This window comes from Heteronotia binoei, unplaced genomic scaffold (genome assembly GCF_032191835.1).
Source record: "Heteronotia binoei isolate CCM8104 ecotype False Entrance Well unplaced genomic scaffold, APGP_CSIRO_Hbin_v1 ptg000891l, whole genome shotgun sequence".
Classification (NCBI taxonomy): Eukaryota; Metazoa; Chordata; class Lepidosauria; order Squamata; family Gekkonidae; genus Heteronotia; species Heteronotia binoei.
In genome coordinates, this window is record NW_026800121.1 from 85558 (window position 1) to 105508 (window position 19951).

General features: G+C 46.9%; 1 protein-coding gene across 1 annotated transcript in view; it reads left to right on the forward strand.

The window, feature by feature from the left end:
* The window catches only part of LOC132590876 (homeobox protein Meis1-like), a gene marked incomplete at its 5' end in the record, with an annotated part of 69472 nt that extends 49933 nt beyond the window's left edge, over positions 1-19539 (forward strand). Inside the window, 3 exons of the mRNA XM_060263809.1 lie at positions 16519-16581; positions 18991-19076; positions 19397-19539. Of these exons, the coding sequence (XP_060119792.1) occupies positions 16519-16581; positions 18991-19076; positions 19397-19455 (208 nt within the window). The remainder of the gene's footprint in view (positions 1-16518; positions 16582-18990; positions 19077-19396) is intronic.
* Between the last annotated feature and the right edge of the window lie 412 nt (positions 19540-19951).

Sequence of the window (19951 nt, forward strand, 5' to 3'; positions counted from 1 at the left end):
TTCCACAATACGTTACTGGAATGGGCTCCGTGCAGGGCTTTTGTTTGCAGCACAAACTCCGTTGCATATTAGGCCACACACCCCTGATGTAGCCAATCCTTCTGGAGCTTACAGCAGGCCCTGTGCTAAGAGCCCTGTAAGCTCCAGGGGGATTGGCTACAGGGGTGGAATTTTAGCAGGAGCTCCTTTGCCTATTAGGCAACACACCCCTTATGTAGTCAGTTCTCCTGGAGCTTACAGCAGACCCTGTACTAAGAGCCCTGTAAGCTCTAGGAGGATTGGCTACATCAGGGTGTGTGTGGCCTAATCAGGGGTGGAATCCTAGCAGAAGCTCCTTTGCATATTAGGCCACACATCCCTGATGTAGCCAGTCCTCCTGGAGCTTACAGAAGGCCCTGTGCTAAGAACCCCTGTAAGCTCTTGGAGGATTGGCTACAGGGGTGGAATTTTAGCAGGAGCTCCTTTGCATATTAGGCCACACACCCCTGATGTAGCCAGTCCTCCTGGAGCTTGCAGTAGGCCCTGTAAGAAGAGCCCTGTAAGTTTGAGGACTGGTTACATCAGGGGTGTGTGGCCTAATAGGCAAAGGAGTTCCTGCTACAAAAATAAGCCATGGGCACATGCATAAGTTAAGAACTAATTCTTAGTTTTAATTGGAAATATTGCTCCATGTGGTGCTAGAGAAGAATCTTGAGACTAGAGTCCCTTGGACTGCAAGAAGATGAAATCAGTCAGTCCTAAAGGAAATCAACCCTGACTGTTCCCTGGAAGGTCAGATGCTGAAGCTGAAGCTCAGATACTTTGGCCACCAAATGTGAAGGGAGCACTCACTGGAGAAGACCCTAATGCTGGGAAAGACAAAAAGGCAAAGGATGAGATGGCTGGACAGCGTTACTGATGTAACTAACACAAATTTAAGCAGACTTCAGAGGATGGTAGAAGACAGGAGGGCCTGGCGTGACTTGGTCCATGGGGTCGCAAAGAGTCGGACTTGACTGTGCGACTGAACAACATTGCTCCATACTAACTCTCAGGGGTGGAATCCTAGCAGGAGCTCCTTTGCATATTAGGCCACACACCCCTGATGTAGCCAATCCTCCAAGAGCTTACAGGGCTCTTTTTTGTAAGCTCTTGGAGGATTGGCTACATCAGGGGGGTGGCCTAATATGCAAAGGAGCTCCTGCTAGAATTCCACCCTGCTGGTTCTTTGGGAATGATCCCCATGGAGAGAACCACAGGGGAAAGTATTACCGTTGGAAATCCATGTGTGGAGAACACATTTCCACATTTCACTCTACGGGATTGATTCCTGATGATGCATTCTATTCGACAGAAGGTCCAAGGATTTAGGGTTGCCAGCAGTGGGTTGGGACATTTCTGGATATTTTTGAGGGTTGGAGGGCAGGGTTTGGTGGTTGGGGGGAGACGTCAACAGAGTGGGACGCCATAGAGTCCCCTCTCCAAAGCAGCCATTTTCCCAAGGAGGAAACTGATCTCTGTCACCCGGAGACCGGTTGTAATCCCAGGCAGGTGTAGAATTCCAGCAGGAGCTCCTTTGCATATTAGGCCACACACCCCTGATGCAGCCAATCTTCCAAGAGCTTACAAAAAAAGAGCCTTGCAAGCTCTTGGAGGATTGGTTACATCAGGGGGTGTGGTCTAATATGCAAAGGAGCTCCTGTGAGAATTCTACCCCTGATCCCAGGATATCTCCAGCTACCACCTGGAGACCAGAAAACACTGGAATGAAAGCAATGTACTTAATTACACAAACACATTGAAAATATTCAAAACACTAGCAAAAGAGGTCAAAATGTTGTAACACACACAGTTGCCAATAAATACAACAATCAAAATTGCATAAACTGAAACCACCACGTTCCAACACAATTCCAGGCTTCCAAGGAATAAGTAAACAATATTCAACAGTCAAGAGTAGCAGGAATATAAATTCTCCAAACGGGCATAAAGTAGGTTCTCAAAATGGAATTTCGATCATTTTTTTCCCGTTTTTAAATCTCTTTATTTTACCGATTCCATATACAAAAAAGGAAGTATACATATACAAACACAACCATACCACCCCCCACCCACCCATCCACACTAAGGAGTTAGAGGGTTTTACCATAACACAATTCTGAATTTTTCATAGAAATTCCCATACTTTTTGTCCAAACATATACATTGTCCCATGTCTTTCTACACTCTTGTACATTCCCACCTCTTAATCTAATAGATAACGTGTCCATTTCAGCTGCCTCTAACAGTTTTTGTAAAAATTCGTCCCTGTCCAGTATCTTTGAGACTTTCCAATATTTCACATATAATATTCTCACAACTGTTAATATATGCAGCAAGAGTTTCTTTTTTGGTCTGGAGAATTCCGATCATTACACTTCCCGTTTCGATAAATATCAAGAGATGTACTTATGAACAATGTTCCCTCTAAGCTGTGGAGTTTGGTGAACGAAAATTCTACTTTGTGAGCGACTGGCATTAAAGTGGTGAGCTGCTGCATCGATTAGTTTGCTCTGGGGCCATTTTTCCTAAGCGAAGACAAAAATGGGTGAGGTGGAGGCTCAAAAAACTGTGAGCCAGCTCACGCCAACTCATCTTTGAGGGAACACTGCATATAAACAACCTAAGAATATGGAAATAAACATGCAACAGAGGTAGAAGCATCAATATCCAGCTGAAAATATAACAACATTGCAATGGCTAGAGGTGTGTGTGTTACAACATTTCGACCTTTTTTTTGCCGTATGAGCAACTCATTTGCATATTAGGCCATACTCCCTGACATCACCGTGGTTTCACACAGGGTTTTTTTGGTAGAAAAAGCCCAACAGGAACTTATTTGCATATTAGACCACACACCCCTGACACCAAGTCAGCCGGAACTGCGACCAAGTCAGCCAGAACTGCGTTTCTGTGCGTTCCTGCTCAAAAAACCACCCTGGCCGTATGTATTACTAGCAGGGCTTTTTTTGAAGAAAAAGCCTGGCATGAACCTATTTGCATATTAGGCCTCACCCCCTGACATCACCATTGTTTCACATAAGGTTTTTTTTTTAAAAAAGCCCAGCAGGAACTCGTTTGAATATCAGGCCACATCCCCTGACACCAAGCCAGCCGGAACTGCGTTCCTGTGTGTTCCTGCTCAAAAAAAGCCCTGATTACTAGTGTTTTGTGCATTTTTCATGTGTTTGTGGAATTAAGCACATTGTTTTCATAGAACAAGGGAGATACCCAGGGGTGGAATTCTAGCAGGAGCTCCTTTGCATATTAGGCCACACACCCCTGATGGAGCCAATTCTCCACGAGCTTACAAGGCTCTTTTTTTGGTAAGCTCTTGGCTACATCAGGGTTGTGTGGCCTAATATGCAAAGGAGCTCCTGCTAGAATTCCATCCCTGGAAATATCTGGTGTTTTCTGGTTGCTTAGTCTTTCTCCCCATCCCTGTTCCTTCATCACCACATGGAGACCGGCAGCCCCGTAGGACGTTGATGTTTCCTTAGACAAGGTATCCCGTGGAGGGAGGGATCCCACCGCCTGTAAGCAGCCGGGAATGTAGCCAACCCCTCCCACCCTGGCAATCGCCCCTGGAAGTCTGACATAGCCTGGATTCCTAAACAGCTGCAAGAGAAGATGTCAGACCGAGAGCCAAGGAAAAGACGAGTTCAAGATTTTTATTTCAGCTTCATGGGCATATACACACGTTGTCAGAACTGACAAGCCCGCCAGTTCCCCCAACTTATAAACCTTTGCCCTGACCATTATAATTCAAGCCAAAGCGCGCCAAGCTAAAGCGGGGGTTTTGCACGGGGTTTCTACTAAGCTCTCATCACCACAGGTATCATTATCAGTTCTTGGGTCGCATCTTCTCCTGTTCATGGCCTTGGTTACATAGCAACTAGCCAGCTCCCAGACATACCATCCTCCCTTCAGATAAGCAACAAGCAGCAACTACATCAAAGCAGCATAGCTAGCACAAGCACAATATTGTATAGCTGGATACATATGGCAAGAGGAGCAAGGTGGAGTGACTCTTGACATTCTGCCCTCCCCACAAGGTCCCCTTCCCCCGGGCTTATTGGGATGTTTGTTGTAAAATTCTTTAATTAAAGCTTTACAGTTTGTATCTTTGGAGCTGACCCATTCAGCTTGACTTAACGGGAAATGGGTCCATTTGATAAGATAAAACAGTTCACCATGTTTGATCCTGGCATCGAGAATTTCCTGCACTTCATGATGAATCTGACCACGAACCAGAGTCGGGGGGGGTGGTTCCGTCTGGGGGTGCCACTGCAAAGGTCCAGGCTCCTTCTTCAAGCAGCTGGCATGGAAACAAGGGTGTACATGTTTAAGGTTTTTTAGGTAGGTCCAGTTCAACAGTTACTTTATTTATAATCCTTTGGATTGGAAAAGGTCCCAGGTATTTCATCCCTAATTTCTTACAGTTCTGTGCATTAGGTAAGTGGTTGGTTGAAACATATACTTTGTCTCCCACTGCAAAATCCCACAGTTCAGAGTGTTGGTTTTTTTTATCATACTGAGTCTTATAGGCTTCTTGCACCCTCTGCAGTTGTTTACTTATAACTGCCCAACCCCCTGCAATCCCTTGCCATCGTTCCGTAAAGTCCGTGGAGGCTGATGAAGGGGGGGGCGGCAAGTTCAGGGAATGGTTTGCTCTCTTATTCATATACCGCTTGGAAGGGGCTTACTTTGGTGGCGCTATGCATGTTGTTGTTGTAAGCATATTCTGCAAAGGGCAGTAGGGCCACCCAGTTGTCTCGTTGGTGCGTTCCGTCTGTCCGTCCGTCTGTGGGTGGTAGGCGGAACTGAGCCCTTGCTTGATCCCTGCTAGTTCACACAGACATGACCAAAATATGGCAATGAATTGTGGGCCGCGGTCAGAGACCACCTTAGCGGGAAAAGCATGTAGCTGAAAGATGTGCTGGATAAACAATTGGGCCAGTAGTTTGGCCGTGGGGAGCTGTTTACAAGGCATGAAATGGGCTTGTATGGAGAAAGTGTCCACAACGACCCAAATTATGGTTTTCCCCATCAAAGGGGGTAAATCAATTTAAAAATTCAGGAACTCAAGGAGAGGTTTTTCACGCCTGCTTGCCTGGACCCCTTTTAGTTGGAGATGCCGGGGATTAAACCTGGGACCTTCTGCTTACCAAGCAGATGCTCTACTTCTGAGCCACCATCCCTCCCCTAAATTGTAAATCCTCCCCTGGGGTGTTGTCATTGACAGCTTGTTTCAGTTCTCCTAGGAACCCATCAGGGGGCTCTCCCCCTTTTGGTTTTGCGCACACGTAGTTACCAATGTGCTTAGCTGGGAGGGCATGAACAATGAGTCGATAATCTCCTCCCTCTTGCTTTCGTGTTGAGGGAGGCGGGACAATACCACCGTCAAAAAGTTCAGCTTCCCAGGGATGTGCCCTACCTTGAAATTGAACTGCCGGAACAGCCTCGCCCACCGTACTTGTTTATTGTTGAGGTTGCGAGCAGCGATGAGGGCAGCTAAATTCTTGTGATCTGTCCATAATTCGAATGGCTCTCGCGCCCCCTCTAGGCAGTGCCTCCATTTCTCTTGGGCCAGTTTGATAGCGGAGGCTTCCTTGTCCCACACTGACCAATTGCGTTCAGTTGGGCTGAATTTTTGGGACAAGTATGCACAAGGGTGCAATTGGCCATCTGGCCCCCCTTGGAGTAATACGGCTGCGCGGGCAATGTCGCTCGCGTCACATTGCACCACCAACCTTTTGTTTTCAAAAAAACCAAAGGTTTGTGGTGCAGTGTGGCATGACATGGCTCATCTGCTCATCTGTCCTTCATGTGTTGCAACATTAGGATAAGGCAATCCTCCTCGTGCAGCACACAAAGCTAGTTCAACAAATGGTCGGTATTAGCAGAGGAAGGCTGTCTTATAGAGGATGGGGTGGAATTCTTTTCTGTGGCCCGGAAGGTAGGACCAGAACCAATGAGCTGAAATTAAATCAAAAGAGTTTCCGGCTCAACATTAGGAAGAACTTCCTGACTGTTAGAGCGGTTCCTCAGTGGAACAGGCTTCCTTGGGAGGTGGTGGGCTCTCCTTTCTTGGAGGTTTTGAAATGGGCTAGATGGCCATCTGAGAGCAGTGCTGATTCTGTGAACTTAGGGGAATGCATTTGTGGATTTCCTGCATTGTGCAGGGGGCTGATGACCCTGGAGGCCCCTTCCAACTCTGTGATTCTATGATCCTGTAGTTGGTCTTTTAACCAGTGGATTGAGATCAAACCAGAAGAGTTTCCAGCTCAACATTAGGAAGAACTTCCTGACCGTTAGAGCGGTTCCTCAGTGGAACAGGCTTCCTCCTTGGGAGGTGGTGGGCTCTCCTTCCTTGGAGGTTTTTAAGCAGAGGCTCAATGGCCATCTGACAGCAATGAGGATCTTGTGAATTTAGGGGGAGGTGTTTGTGAGCTTCCTGCATTGTGCAGGGCGTTGGACTAGATGACCCTGAAGATCCCTTCCGACTCTATGATTCTATGACTCTAAAACTTCAAAATGAGACCTGATTCAGGGGGCAGCTGTACCGCTCCGCAGGAGAAGAGCTACTTCTCGAGTCCGGCAGCACCGGAGAGACTATCTTGTGGTATGAGCTAACTGGTGAAGGGAGTTTCGATTCCCGAAAGCTCATCCTCCCGAAAATCATGTTGATCTCTTAATGTGCTGCTGACAAAGCCGGCTCTGCCACTAGGCAAGCTAGGCATTTGCCTAGAGCACCAGCCCTCTGGGAGTGCAGAACTGCATTCTCTCCCCATATGACTCGGTGATGTTATCAGTGTAGGGGGGAACCAGAAATTAGCCTTGTTTAGGGGGGCAGACAGTCTAGGGCTGGTCCTGGCTACGGAATTCAAAGCTAGAACTTGAAACCTCTTACTTTTTGACGGGGAAAGGAGCCCTCTCGAACAAAACGCACGCCACACCGTCCCCTTCCAGGCGATTGGCGCTCTCACATGCCGCTCGCAGAACAGGATTTGAGTCCAGTGGCACCTCCAAGACCAACAAAGTTTAATTCTGGGTAGAAGCTTTTGTGTGGCCGAGGACCTGCCTACCTTAGGGACCGCCTCTCCCCGTACGAACCCCAGAGAGCACTGAGGTCAGCAGGGAAGAACCTGCTGACTATCCCCGGGCCAAAGGAGGTAAGACTCCAGAGCACCCGTACTCGGGCTTTCTCAGCTATGGCCCCACAGCTGTGGAATCAGCTCCCAGAGGAAATGCGGACCCTGCGGGACTTTGAACAGTTCCACAGGGCCTGCAAAACCATCTTGTTCCAAGTGGCCTTCACCAGCTGAAACTACTAAATTGCCAAATAAATTTGCCAGCGGGATAGCACTAAATGTTTTTAGAATGTTTTTAGAATTTTAATGGATTTTAATTAATTAATTATAGTTAAACGTTATTTACTGTATAATGTATACACTGAGTTTTGCTGTTAGCCGCCCTGAGCCGCTTGGTCGGGGAGGGCGGGACACAAATAAAATGTGACTGTGACTGACTGACTGTGTCTGAAGCAGATGCTTACAAAAGCCCAGAATTAAACTTTGCTGGTCTTCAAGGTGCCACTAGACTCAAACTTCGTTCTGTTGCTTCAGACCAACATGGCTACCCACCGATGCGACCTCTAAGCTGTGGAGTCTTGTCAGCCCTATATGGCCAGCGGCCTGCATACCTTAGGGACCGCCCTTCCTCGCATATACCCCAGAGAGCACTTTGGTCGGGGTCGCAGAATCTGCTCTCGATCCCCAGCATCAAAGAGGCCAGGCTCAAGATGACCAGAACCAGGGCCTTTTCTGTTGTGGCTCCTACCGGGTGGAATGAGCTGCCGGAAGAGGTTAGGGCTCTGCGAGAGCTTCCACAGTTTCGCGGGGCCTATAAAACGGTGCTCTTCCGCCAGGCGTTCTCGAATCCAAAACCGATAACAGGACGGCAGAAATTAATCCACTTGGCCCGCCTTGAACGTCGTATTATGACTGGGGATCTTTTGCTAATAGGACATCCGGCAGAAGTACTTGAATAACACAATTTTAACACTGGTGTCGTCGGTAGCATCCGCCATCATCAGCGCATCAATATATTTTAATGCGAGATCAAATAGCACCTGCCATTGGTTTCATGTAATGGTTTTGATGTGTTTTTTAATTTATGATGTACTTGTATTTTTTTTATCTTTTGTCTATTAATATTGGCCTTGTGACCCCCTAATGTGAACCGCCCTGAGCCTGCTTCAGTGGGGAGGGCAGGATACAAGTTGAATGAATGAATGAATGAATGAATGAATGAATGAATGCATGAATGAATGAATGAATGAATACCATACTTTAATGCCAATAGCTTATGAAGTAGAATTTTTGCTCACAAGTCTCCACAGCTTAGTGGGAGTATTTATGCGATGATATCAGACGCAGCAATGTCGCCCTCCACCCTCCCCACTCCCAGAAGGCAACCTGGCAACCCTACTCCAAAGACTGCGATGCCTTCCAAGCATAGTGAGGACAGCGCACTTGCCACCTGATTCCCATATGAGAGGGTCTCCTCAGGAGCAGACTTTTTGCGAATTACCAGGGGTGGAATTCTAGCAGGAGCTCCTTTGCATATGAGGCCACACGCCCCTGAAATAGCCAATCCTCCTGGAGCTTACAAATAAGAGCCTTGTAAACTCCAGGATTGGCTACATCGGGCAGGTGTGGCCTATTATGCAAAGCGGCTAGAATTCCAACCCTGCCAATTACGCAGCTAATTAACACATGGAAATTTGTTTGTGCACGTAGGTTTCTGTAACTGGATGAGACCATCTAGCTCATAAGAGTAAATGCAAAATACTAACACATATAAAATATTTCAGTGACTTTCAGGGTGGTGCTTTTTGTTTTTTTAAAAAAGCTTATTTCTTTGCGGTTTTCCTTTGGAAGTGTGTTTGAAAATCACTTTCTGAAAATGCAAGCCATTTTCAAATTGGTCACGGCGTAAGCTAACTAATGGGCGGAAAGGTAGAATTTTTAATTGCCTATTTTACATGGTGTTTTATAATGAGAGATGAGAATTGCCATAACCTTTTTGCTCACGAGCCTGATGTGTGTGTTTAGTACAACATAATTACAAAGATGGTTTTACCATAAGAGTTTATACTTTCAAAATGAGAACCGAGAGTAAGAGTGAATGACGATCCGATGGAAATCGGTAAAGAGTGCTTACACTTTATGTAATGTGTAACAGCACCCTTGCAACCTGATTCTTGTGGTTCTTGAAGCCCCCACCCACTTCGCTGGATGGCTTGGAGAAGGCATTTGTCTCTTTGAATCACTTCTCCAAATGGTGGTTCTCCTTCTGTTTCCTTCAAGATTACTGAAGTGATGGTCGTGTCAGATCTCAGAAGCTAAGCAACGTCCGTTGGTTAGTATTTAGACGGGAGACCACCAAGGAAGACCACGGTTGATACACAGAGGCAGGCAATGGCAAGACATCTCTGCCCTGATCTGGTTGTGGTTCTCCTTCTGTTTCCTTCAAGATTACTGAAGTGATGGTCTTGTCAGATCTCAGAAGCTAAGCAACGTCCGTTGGTTAGTATTTAGATGGGAGACCAGCCAGTTTGGTGTAGTGGTTAAGTGCGCGGACTCTTATCTGGGAGAACCAGGTTTGATTCCCCACTCCTCCGCTTGCAGCTGCTGGAATGGCCTTGGGTCAGCCATAGCTCTCTTATCTGGGAGAACCAGGTTTGATTCCCCACTCCTCCACTTGCACCTGCTAGCATGGCCTTGGGTCAGCCATAGCTCTGGTAGAGGTTGTCCTTGAAAGGGCAGCTGCTGTGAGAGCCCTCTCCAGCTCCACCCACCTCACAGGGTGTCTGTTGTGGGGGAGGAAGGTAAAGGAGATTGTGAGCCGCTCTGAGACTCTTCGGAGTGGAGGGCGGGATATAAATCCAATATCTTCTTCTTCATCTTCTTCTTATCTTCTTCACCAAGGAAGACCACGGTTGCTACACAGAGGCAGGCAATGGCAAAACATCTCTGCCATGATCTGGTAGCCCAGGCCAGCTGGATCTTTATATTGGATTTTTAAATATATATTGCAGGGGTGGCCAACGGTAGCTCTCCAGATGCTTTTTTTGCCTACAGCTCCCATCAGCCCCAGCCGGCATGGCCAATGGCTGGGGCTGATGGGAGTTGTAGGCAAAGAACATCTGGAGAGCTACCGTTGGCCACCCCTGATACATTGGATTTATATCCTACCCTCCACTCTGAATCTCAGAGCAGCTCACAATCTCCTTTACTTTCCTCCCCCACAACAGACACCCTGTGAGGTGGGTGGGGCTGGAGAGGGCTGCCCTTTCAAGGACAACCTCTGCCAGAGCTATGGCTGAGCCCGGACCATTCCAGCAGCTGCAAGTGGAGGAGTGGGGAATCAAACCCGGTTCTCCCAGATAAGAGTCCACGCGCTTAACCACTACACCAAACTGGAGGGAGGGAGGAAGGAAGGAAGGACAACTCCTACAAGAGCTGTGGCTGACCCAAGGCAATTCCAGCATGTGTGAGTGAAGGAGTGGGGTTCCTTGCCAGATCCTTGAAGCTAAGCAGGATCAACCTGGTTAATAGTTCAGCGGGAGACTACCAAGGAAGTCTGGGGTGGCTATGAAGAGGCAGGCAATGGCCCACCACTTCTGTCCATCTCTTGCCTTGAAATCCCTATGGGATCACCATAAGTCAGCTTTTACTTGATGGCACTCTGTGTGTGTCATAGCCAACTTATGGTGACCCCGTAGGTTTCTCACGGCAAGAGACATTCAGAGGTGGTTTTTCATGGTCTGCGTAGCAACCCTGGACTTCCATGCCGGTCTCCCATCCAAGTACTAGCCGGGGCCAAATCTGCTTAGCTCCAGGACCTGGTAAGATTGGACTATGTCAAGGGTGGCCAAACTGTGGCTCGGGAGCCACATGTGGCTCTTTCACGCATGTCGTGTGGTTCTTGAAGCCCCCACCCACTTCGCTGGAAGGCTTGGAGAAGGCATTTGTCTCTTTGAATGACTTCTCCAATCCAAGCCACCCAGCAGCTTGGAGAATGCATTTAAAGCTAAAGTTGAATTATTTCCACCTCTCCCTCCCCCATCTTCCTTCCTTCCTTCCTTCCTTCCTTCCTTCCTTCCTTCCTTCCTTCCTTCCTTCCTTCCTTCCTTCCTCGTGGCTCTCAAACGTCTGACGTTCGTGTATTGTGGCTCTCAAACATCTGATATATTGTGGTTCTCAAACATTTATTCTATGCGACTCTTACAAGTTTGGCCACCCCTGGACTACATGGTGCCGTCCAGTGCAGGTGATGGTGCTTCACACACACACATACACACATGTCCACATTTCCTTATGCCCCGGACCATTTTGCTTGGCAATGATTCTCCACCCAGCCCTTGAGGTGTTGACTGCACTGCTGGGATTAGCCTCATGGGGTTCCATCTCCTGGAAGCTCAGAGCCTCCAACCCTGTGAAAGGTGAGCCACCATAACCACGGAGGTGCCACCAGAACTCAGCTTGCTCCCAGCGTGTCTGGCTGAGCGCAACGCTAATCTTACGCTTCCCGTCGGGGTTGCTGAGAGCCCCGTGGCGCAGAGCGGTAAAGCTGCAGTATTGCAGTCCTAAGCTCTGCTCACGACCTGAGTTCGATCCCAGCGGAAGCTGGCTCAGGTAGCCGGCTCGAGATTGACTCAGCCTTCCATCCTTCCGAGGTCGGTCAAATGAGTCCCCAGCTTGTTGGGAGGAAAATGTAGATGACTGGGGAAGGCAATGGCAAACCACCCTGTAAAAAGTCTGCCATGAAAACAACGTCACCCCAGAGTCGGAAACGACTGGTGCTTGCACAGGGGACTACTTTTATCCTTTTGGGGGGTTGCTGACACACCATTCTCTTCCCAAACAGAGCACCAGCACGGTGCAGCACTGCCCTAGCGCTTGAAAGACCCAGCCATGGAAGTAAATAGGTTACTTTGGACCAGTTCATATGGTCTCGGTCTGAAGGTTGTGAGCAGGCCTCGGATGCGCTCACAGGAGCACAGCTCTTGAACCTTTCTGAGAGTTCCACCTCCTCCTTCCCGCCTTGTCCATTGAATAGTAGGTGCAGCTGCATAACAATCCCCGGATGAACTCCACCACCTATTTTTTCCTACAAAACTGGTCAGAACTCGTTGCATCACGACCGAGCGAAGAGCGCGTTGGAAGGTGCCTTTTTTCAACTCTGGGAGCTGCTACTCCCTTCCTCTCCTCCAATTTCATGTTTGTTACACTTCTGAACAAAAAGGGGGGGGGGACATTAGACGTCCAGTGAGTTTGTGGGTTTCTGAATAGCAAGCTCCTCCTCTCAACCATCTGGAAAGGATTCAAGTGCCTTGATCATTTTATTTGTTTTGCTATGCAGTCATGTGGTCTCCATACCTACGTCCCTCCCTTTAAAATTTACATCTAATTAGTGCCGCAGAAGGTCTATGGCATTTTAAAAAAACTGCCCTAAGGACTTCTAACAAGCTAAGTATATTCTTATTATACGGTTCTTCCTCCTCTTTGAACTGAACGGAAAATGAATGATAAACTGTCTGAAGGTTGTGAGGGTCGTGGAGTCACCTTGAGGTCCCCTGAAGAGGATTGTGATGGGTCACGCAAGCTTTTCGACACGTGGGACAAAGAGTGCACCTACCCCAAGGTAGAGCGTTCATCCACTGGAAGAATATGTAACCTTTAGTTTTCCTTTCTTCCACACAAACGTTGGTAATATTTAACAATAGATGGGGTGGTGGTACCCAGAGTAACAAAGGGGCCCGTATTGAAAACAAATTTGACATCAGAGAATAACAACTTTCATTAATGCTGAATAACTTTAGTTAGAAATAGACACTTGATTGCCAGGAAATTACTCAAATGGCGGTGGTGGTAGTGGTGGAAAACCTCTAGGGTTTTCATGACAAGAACCATTCAGAGGTGGTTTGCCGTTGACTGCCTCTGTGTAGCAATCCAGGTCGTCTTTGGTGGCCAGTTTGGTGTAGTGGTTAAGTGCGCAAACTCTTATCTGGGAGAACGGGGTTTGAATCCCCACTCCTCCACTTGCAGCTGCTGGAATGGCCTTGGGTCAGCCATAGCTATCGCAGGAGTTGTCCTTGAAAGGGTAGCTGCTGTGAGAGCCCTCTCAGTCCCACCCACCTCATAGGGGGGAAGAAGATAAAGGAGATTGTAAGCTGCTTTGAGTCTCTGATTCAGAGAGAAGGGCAGGGTATAAATCTGCAGTCTTCTTCTTCTCCCGTACAAGTACTAACCAGGCCTGACCCGGCTTAGCTTCCAGGCTCTGATGAGACTGGGCCAGACTGGGCCATCCAGGACAAGGCAAGAGATGTCCAGAGGTGGTTCGCCATTGCCTGCCTCTGTGTAGCAACCTGTGACTTCTTTAGTGGCCTTCCATCCGAGTACTAACCAGGGCTGACCTGGCTTAGCTTCCAGGATCTGATGAGACTGGGCTAGCCTGGACCTTCCTGGTCAAGGTGGTTCCAAGTCATGCAGTGCTTTAAAAAAAAACAAAACAGGGCAACTGAGCTAATGACAACACAAGCTCTCTATGACATCAGAGGCCCAGGCTACAGTACACAAAAGATGAGGCAGGCAAAGAAATCAGAAGGGAAAAAGGACAACCAGGCTAAGGAAAGTAAGATGAAGATACTTACAGTGATCCCATGGGGTTTTCAAGGCAAGAGTCGTTCATAGGTGGCTTGCCATTGCCTGCCTCTGCCTAGCAACCCTGGACTTCCTTGGTGGTCTCCCATCCAAGTACTAGCCAGGTTCAACCCTGCTTAGCTTTTGAGATCTGGTGAGACTGGTCTAGCCTGGGCCAGTTAGGTCAGGGGAAACCAAAGTGGTTTGCAATTGCCTGCCTCCGCATAGCAACCCTGGTTTTTCCTTGGTGGTCTCCCATCCAAGTACCCACCAGGACTGACCCTGCTTAGCTTCTGAGATCTGATGAGATCAGGCTAGCCTGGGTCATCCAGGTCAAGACAAGAGATGAATAGAGGTGGTTTGCCATTGCCTGCCTCTGCCTAGCAACCCTGGACTTCCTTGGTGGTCTCCAATCCAAGTACTAGCCAGGTTCAACCCTGCTTAGCTTCTGAGATCTTTATTTATTCATTTTATTCGATTTATATCCCGCCCTCCCCACCAAGGCGGGCTCAGGGCGGCTTACAACATAAAATCCAAAACAATAAGGTTAATCTGATCTGATGAGACTGATCTAGCATGGACCATCCAGGTCAAGGTGGCTCCCAAGTTATGCAGCATTGTTGTAGTTTTCAACCCATGGCAACTAAGCTAATGACACTCCCTGACAACAGAAGTTCTCTATGACATCACAGTAAAACAGGCCGGACCGGCAAGGAGATCAGTAGGGGGGAAAGGACAGCCAGGCTAAGGAGGGCAGGATGAAGACAAGCCCTTGTTCTCTTTTGACGTCTAGTGGCCCTGAAGGCTTTTCAAGGGAAGAGACCTTCAAAGGTAGTTTTCCATTGCCTGCTTCTGCATAGCCATCTTGGACTTTCTGGGTGGTCTCCCATCCAACTACTAACCCTCCTCAGCTACTATGATCTGAAAGATCAGGCTAACCTGGATTATCCAGGCCACGACAGAGATGGTTTGCCATTGGCTTCCTCTGCATAGCAACCTTGGACTTCCTTGGTGGTCTCCCATCCAAGTACTCACCAGGGCTGACCCGGCTTAGCTTCAAGGATCTGATGAGATCAGGCTAGCCTACGTAATCCAGTCAGGGCAAAATCGCTTGAATTCAAGGAACTGGCTGTTTGAAAACCAGAGGTCAGAATACCGTTCTTGATAGATTTGTGGAAGGGGTTGGATTTTAATGTTTCGGAACACCAAGCCCAATTCTATTGGAAGGCGGAGATCTAAAAGATAGGCCTGCTTCTTTTAAACCCCACTGCTAGGTGGCAGTAGCAAGATTTTCTGAAGGGAGGTAGGGGTATTATTGCCATTGGCTAAACATAGTCGAGGGACACAGCCTGAACCATTGTTCTTTTATATGAGTTGGGGCATGATGGCTGCTTTGAATGCCTGGATGTTGCTTTCTCTCACCGCATTGGGAAGGGGAACCAGTTGGGACCAATGTTCCCTCTAAGTTGCAGAGTCTTGTGAGCAAAAACTTTACTTTGTGAGCTCCTGGCATTAAAGTTGTGAGCTAGTGCATAAATTAGTGTGCTCTGGGGTCATCCTTCCTGAGTTAAGGCAAAAATGTGTGAGCTGGAGGCTAAAAATCTGTGAGCTAGCTCACGCTAACTCAGCTTAGAAAGAACACTGGTTGGGATAGAAAGCAGTATACCCCTAGAACATTCTGCCACACTCCAAACTTTTTTTTTTTTTGCTGAAATGTCAGAGGACAGCAATTTTCGATGGTGTTCTTAGCGAACAAAAAGAAGCGTGGCACTTTGGCATTGCTCCTCCTTATAGGTTCTTTCCCTTTGTTTAAGATTCGGCCATTTACACTACCTTGTTAACTATCTCCGTTTTGCATCTTAATCGACTATCATCTCCAGTACAGCAGTCCCGGAACAAATGAAAGTCAAGCAAAAAAATGTTCGCGATAAGTTCGGCATGACGAATGTTCGGACTCTCTGCTTCTCATCCCAGTCAGATTTCGTTCCCCTTATCGCTAATACTATAATTACAGTTTAACAAGATGTTTACTGTAATATGTTCGGGCCCAACAGCAAAAAACAAAAAATGATAAATTCCATGACTGGATTGCAGTGACCTCACCTTGACCTCAGACTTCACATAAAGAGCAAGGGAAAGGAGGGGGGCGGAAGATGGACCACAAAAATTTACCAAGAATGCTTTGCTCTGAAGTCCCTAGCAGAGTGAACTGGGCAGTGATAAAACTTCCAGACGTGTTCTCATTTGATGGTGAGCGGCCATCACAGTTCATTATCTTAACAGTAGGCATTAAAATAGAATTATGTTTGCAAGAGGCGGGGAAGGTTTTGATTTAAAAAAAAAAAAAAACAGGAAAGCAGGGGGGGTGGAATTAAGAGAATTTATCCAGAAATATCACTAATAGGGTATGTGGAAGGCAAGAAGAACAGATGCCTTTATGGGGCAGGCATTTCTTTCCCTACCGTTTCATCCCCTCCCCCTCTGGCCCCATCTGAAAGATGCCGCTATTGTTTGCTGCAAACTCCGCTAATTCCCTTATGAAAAGATGAAATGGAAGTGTCCGACTGTGGTAAAAGCAGGCCAACATAAATCAGCCCTGAAACCCCAGGCTTGTGTTTGCGAAAGGTCATTGGAGGTTACAGGTTTTGCCGCACTTGAATCTACTTGCCCAGACAAGACCCTACCCTGCTGTAACGTTCCTCATGTTTTTGAGTAAAGCCCAGTTGTTATTTTTTTTTTTTTAGTTAACATACTCATTCCTTTCTTTCTCTCTCATTATCTTTTGCAGGTTTATTAACGCTAGAAGAAGAATAGTTCAGCCCATGATAGACCAGTCCAATCGAGCAGGCAAGTTCCGACTAAAGTAACTATAGTCATATCACAGTGGCGAAAACCATTCCGCGAGCTGTTCACCAGGAGGTCTGTAACCCGGTAAACAAGTCAAAAGGGGAGTGCAAGGAATGGCCGACTATTCTAAACAAAGGCAGTCTTGTCTTGGTTGCAACCCTTGACGAACACAACTGGAAAAAAAAAATATATATATATATATATACATTCGGGCAGATGTTAATTGATACCGGCCGCATGAAACGATGGGCGTATTGGCGCACAATTTAACATTCATGTTACAAAACAGATTATGCGTTTTTGGGTTTCCCTCCCTGGCTCTTTCTGCTCCTATGACCACTCCCTGGTGCACGGCTTGGTGTGGAATTGCTGTAAACTTTATTACCTGTCAAAAGGGCAGAGGGGTCGCAATCGCTTGTGGGACTCAGTAAAGTTCAAAGACATTCAATGAGGTAGAGCTTTATGTGCTTTAATAACCCAAGGCAGCTTTCTTCTGAAGCCGGCTTTTAATGTTCTGTTAAAAATCTAGAATGGGAGTAATGGTGAAATGCTCAATAGTTCCTATTTTATCTTTATCTTTCTCCGGTTAACACTCCAACCCCCTCCGCGTTTGGGTATCTCACATTGTTTAAGGAAAGATCAACTCTTGAGCTCCCATTCTTTGAGATTTTGGGGCTTGCATTTAGATTCTAAAAATCAAAAGCATTTTCGATTATTCTTTCTAGATGTTCTAAGGTTGTTGGCTGGGGTGGAGGCGGTCTTACTCAGTTTCCTTGTATAGTAACAAACACACAATTGACTAATTTCCAAGATGGTGACTATGAGTTGCAATAGATCGGCGAGGCTATTGGACGTGGGTGTCCGGGGTGGTGAAGGATACACTACGTCGGTGGGAATGCAGTGCAGACAATGGTACAGCACCCCCTACAGGAATCATCTAATTGGTCAATTGCCCCGTTTTTTAAAAGGGCTGCAATAGTGGTCAACAGCTAAATTTGACCCCATTAGCACCGTAGAGAGTGACAAGATTTTGGGACATAAGCTTTCAAAAGTCAAAGCTTTTTTTCCTTGGATACCAGAGATATTTTGTCTCGAAAGCGTATACCCTGAAAATCTAAGGTGCTACTAGTGCCACGATTGTTTCACAAATCCCACCGAATTTTCAGAGGGCAAACACAGCTGGCCTGCAGTAAAACAGCTAGACTTGAGTCTTGTGGGATATGAGCTTTTGAGAGTCAAAATTCCCTTTGTCAGATACCCTTGAAATCTTATACGGCAAAAATCTTGTTGGTTTCTAAGGTGCTACCGGACTTAAAATCTATCTGATTTCCGCCTATTGTGACGTTTATTTGGCATTATTTTTTCAACATCCACGTCCGGGTTTCAACACACCCTTTTAAATCCAAGAGGTCCACCTCCTCCTCAGAACACAGACCTCCCGAGTATTTGGGGTCCTCATTCCCTTAGACAAGGATCGATCTACTTGTGCAAAAGGGAAATGGAAACGGGGAGTGAATTTCAGGCAGCTTCGCTCTGGTACTGGAACAGGTCCCTGGTTTATTGTATCAAGGGCAGATCTTTCCTTGATTTCTTGGCTCAAGGGGGAGCAGCTCCGTATTTAAAGTTAATCGCATAGTTGTGCAGGCCTAACCTTGGAAAGTCAGCACGTAGACAGAGGTGGGAAATGTAAGTGAAATGGCAGGATTTAGGCCTTTGCAGGAAGATGATTGCAAGAGGCAAACAGCTTCCATACTTCTTTATGCCGGGGTCCCCAACTTCACCCACTAAATATTTTTAGAAAGTGGTGGAGCCAGGTGGGGCTTTTGCCCAGCAACACTTCTGATTGGATGTACAGGTTTTCCAAAAAATGTTGCTTTGATAGCAACTGCCACCACAACACAAGCGTCTTCACTGTGTGACTGAAGTTAAGCTGTGGCAGCCATTTTGTGGCTGGCTGCACCTCCTATGGCACCTATTTTATGGCAGCCATTTTGTGGATGTGCCCACAGGATCACAAATGTTGGGGTCCCCTGCTCTATAATACTGCCACAGCCACAAAAGGAAAGCAGAGTCACTCTATGTGGGGGAATGAAACAAGAGGCCATGCTTAATATGTGCGCTATCATATTTTGTGGGCTGTTCCTTCGTGGGTTTGTGATTGGTCTATTGGCAGGCCCAAATTCTCTATTACCATTTTCCATAAGGCACCAAGATGATGTTATGACAAAAAGAAATAGCAAATAATTACTGCTCTTGTTTTAGGATAGCAGACACAGAGTTCCGTAGTTATAACTTTTGATCTAAAGCATATCTGGAAATGAACTGCTTAGTTGTTATTTTTTCTTCCAAGACAACTGGTCGGTTTTTTGCTTACAAAGCGATATTAAGCCATTTCCTACACCTTTTTAGTCAGCCAAGGAACACCTTATAACCCAGATGGACAACCAATGGGAGGTTTTGTGATGGATGGTCAGCAGCACATGGGGATCCGAGCGCCAGGTAAGTGCCACAAACGCAATGCGCTTTCCTCCCGAGTCGTAATGTCAGTCATGCCGCACTCGACCACAGGTGATCTTCGCCTCGCCCTCCTGCTCTACCTCACTCGCTCGCTTTGCCTCGCTTCTCTGCCTGTCTTCTCAACGCTGCCAAAAAAAAAAAAAAGGACCCAGACAAGACAGGGCTCTTTTTTCTCGTCTCTCTCTGAACATTCCTCCAACCCCCTTTGGGATCTGTTTTTTTTTTAAAGGGTCTTTTGGCACTATCTGTTGACTTTGCTCATTCTCTGGCATCTTCTTGGATTTTTTTTATCTCCCTTCTAGGACCTATGAGTGGAATGGGCATGAATATGGGCATGGAGGGTCAGTGGCACTACATGTAACCTTCATCTAGTTAACCAATCGCAAAGCCAGGGGGAAGTAAGTACATACGGGTCTTTATCTTCACTTTGTTCTAGCGGTGGTTTTATTATTTTCCCCCCTTTATCTCCTTGCCATATCTTCATGCTTGTTCATGTCTTTCCATGAAATCCGTGGTTCTCTGCATTCTCTTTCCTCTATCTCTCTCTCTCTCTCTCCTGTTTTGATCACGCTTTCCAGGCTCAGAAAAGCAACTGTATGTGATGTACATTTATCCCCGCGTGTTCCTATTATACAGTACTGACCACATGACAAAAACAAGAAACAGCCAAGAGGAGAGAGAGGGGAGGAGTTGTCATAGTAACAGACTGATTTGCAAAATGTAAGCAGGCTGCAGTGGTGCACGGAGAGGAAAGAGCACGTCCCCGAAGTGTCATAAATCTGTCTAACCACAGTTGATGCATGAGTTACATTTCTACACTAACCTGCAAGACACCAAAAAAAAAAAGAAAAGAAAAG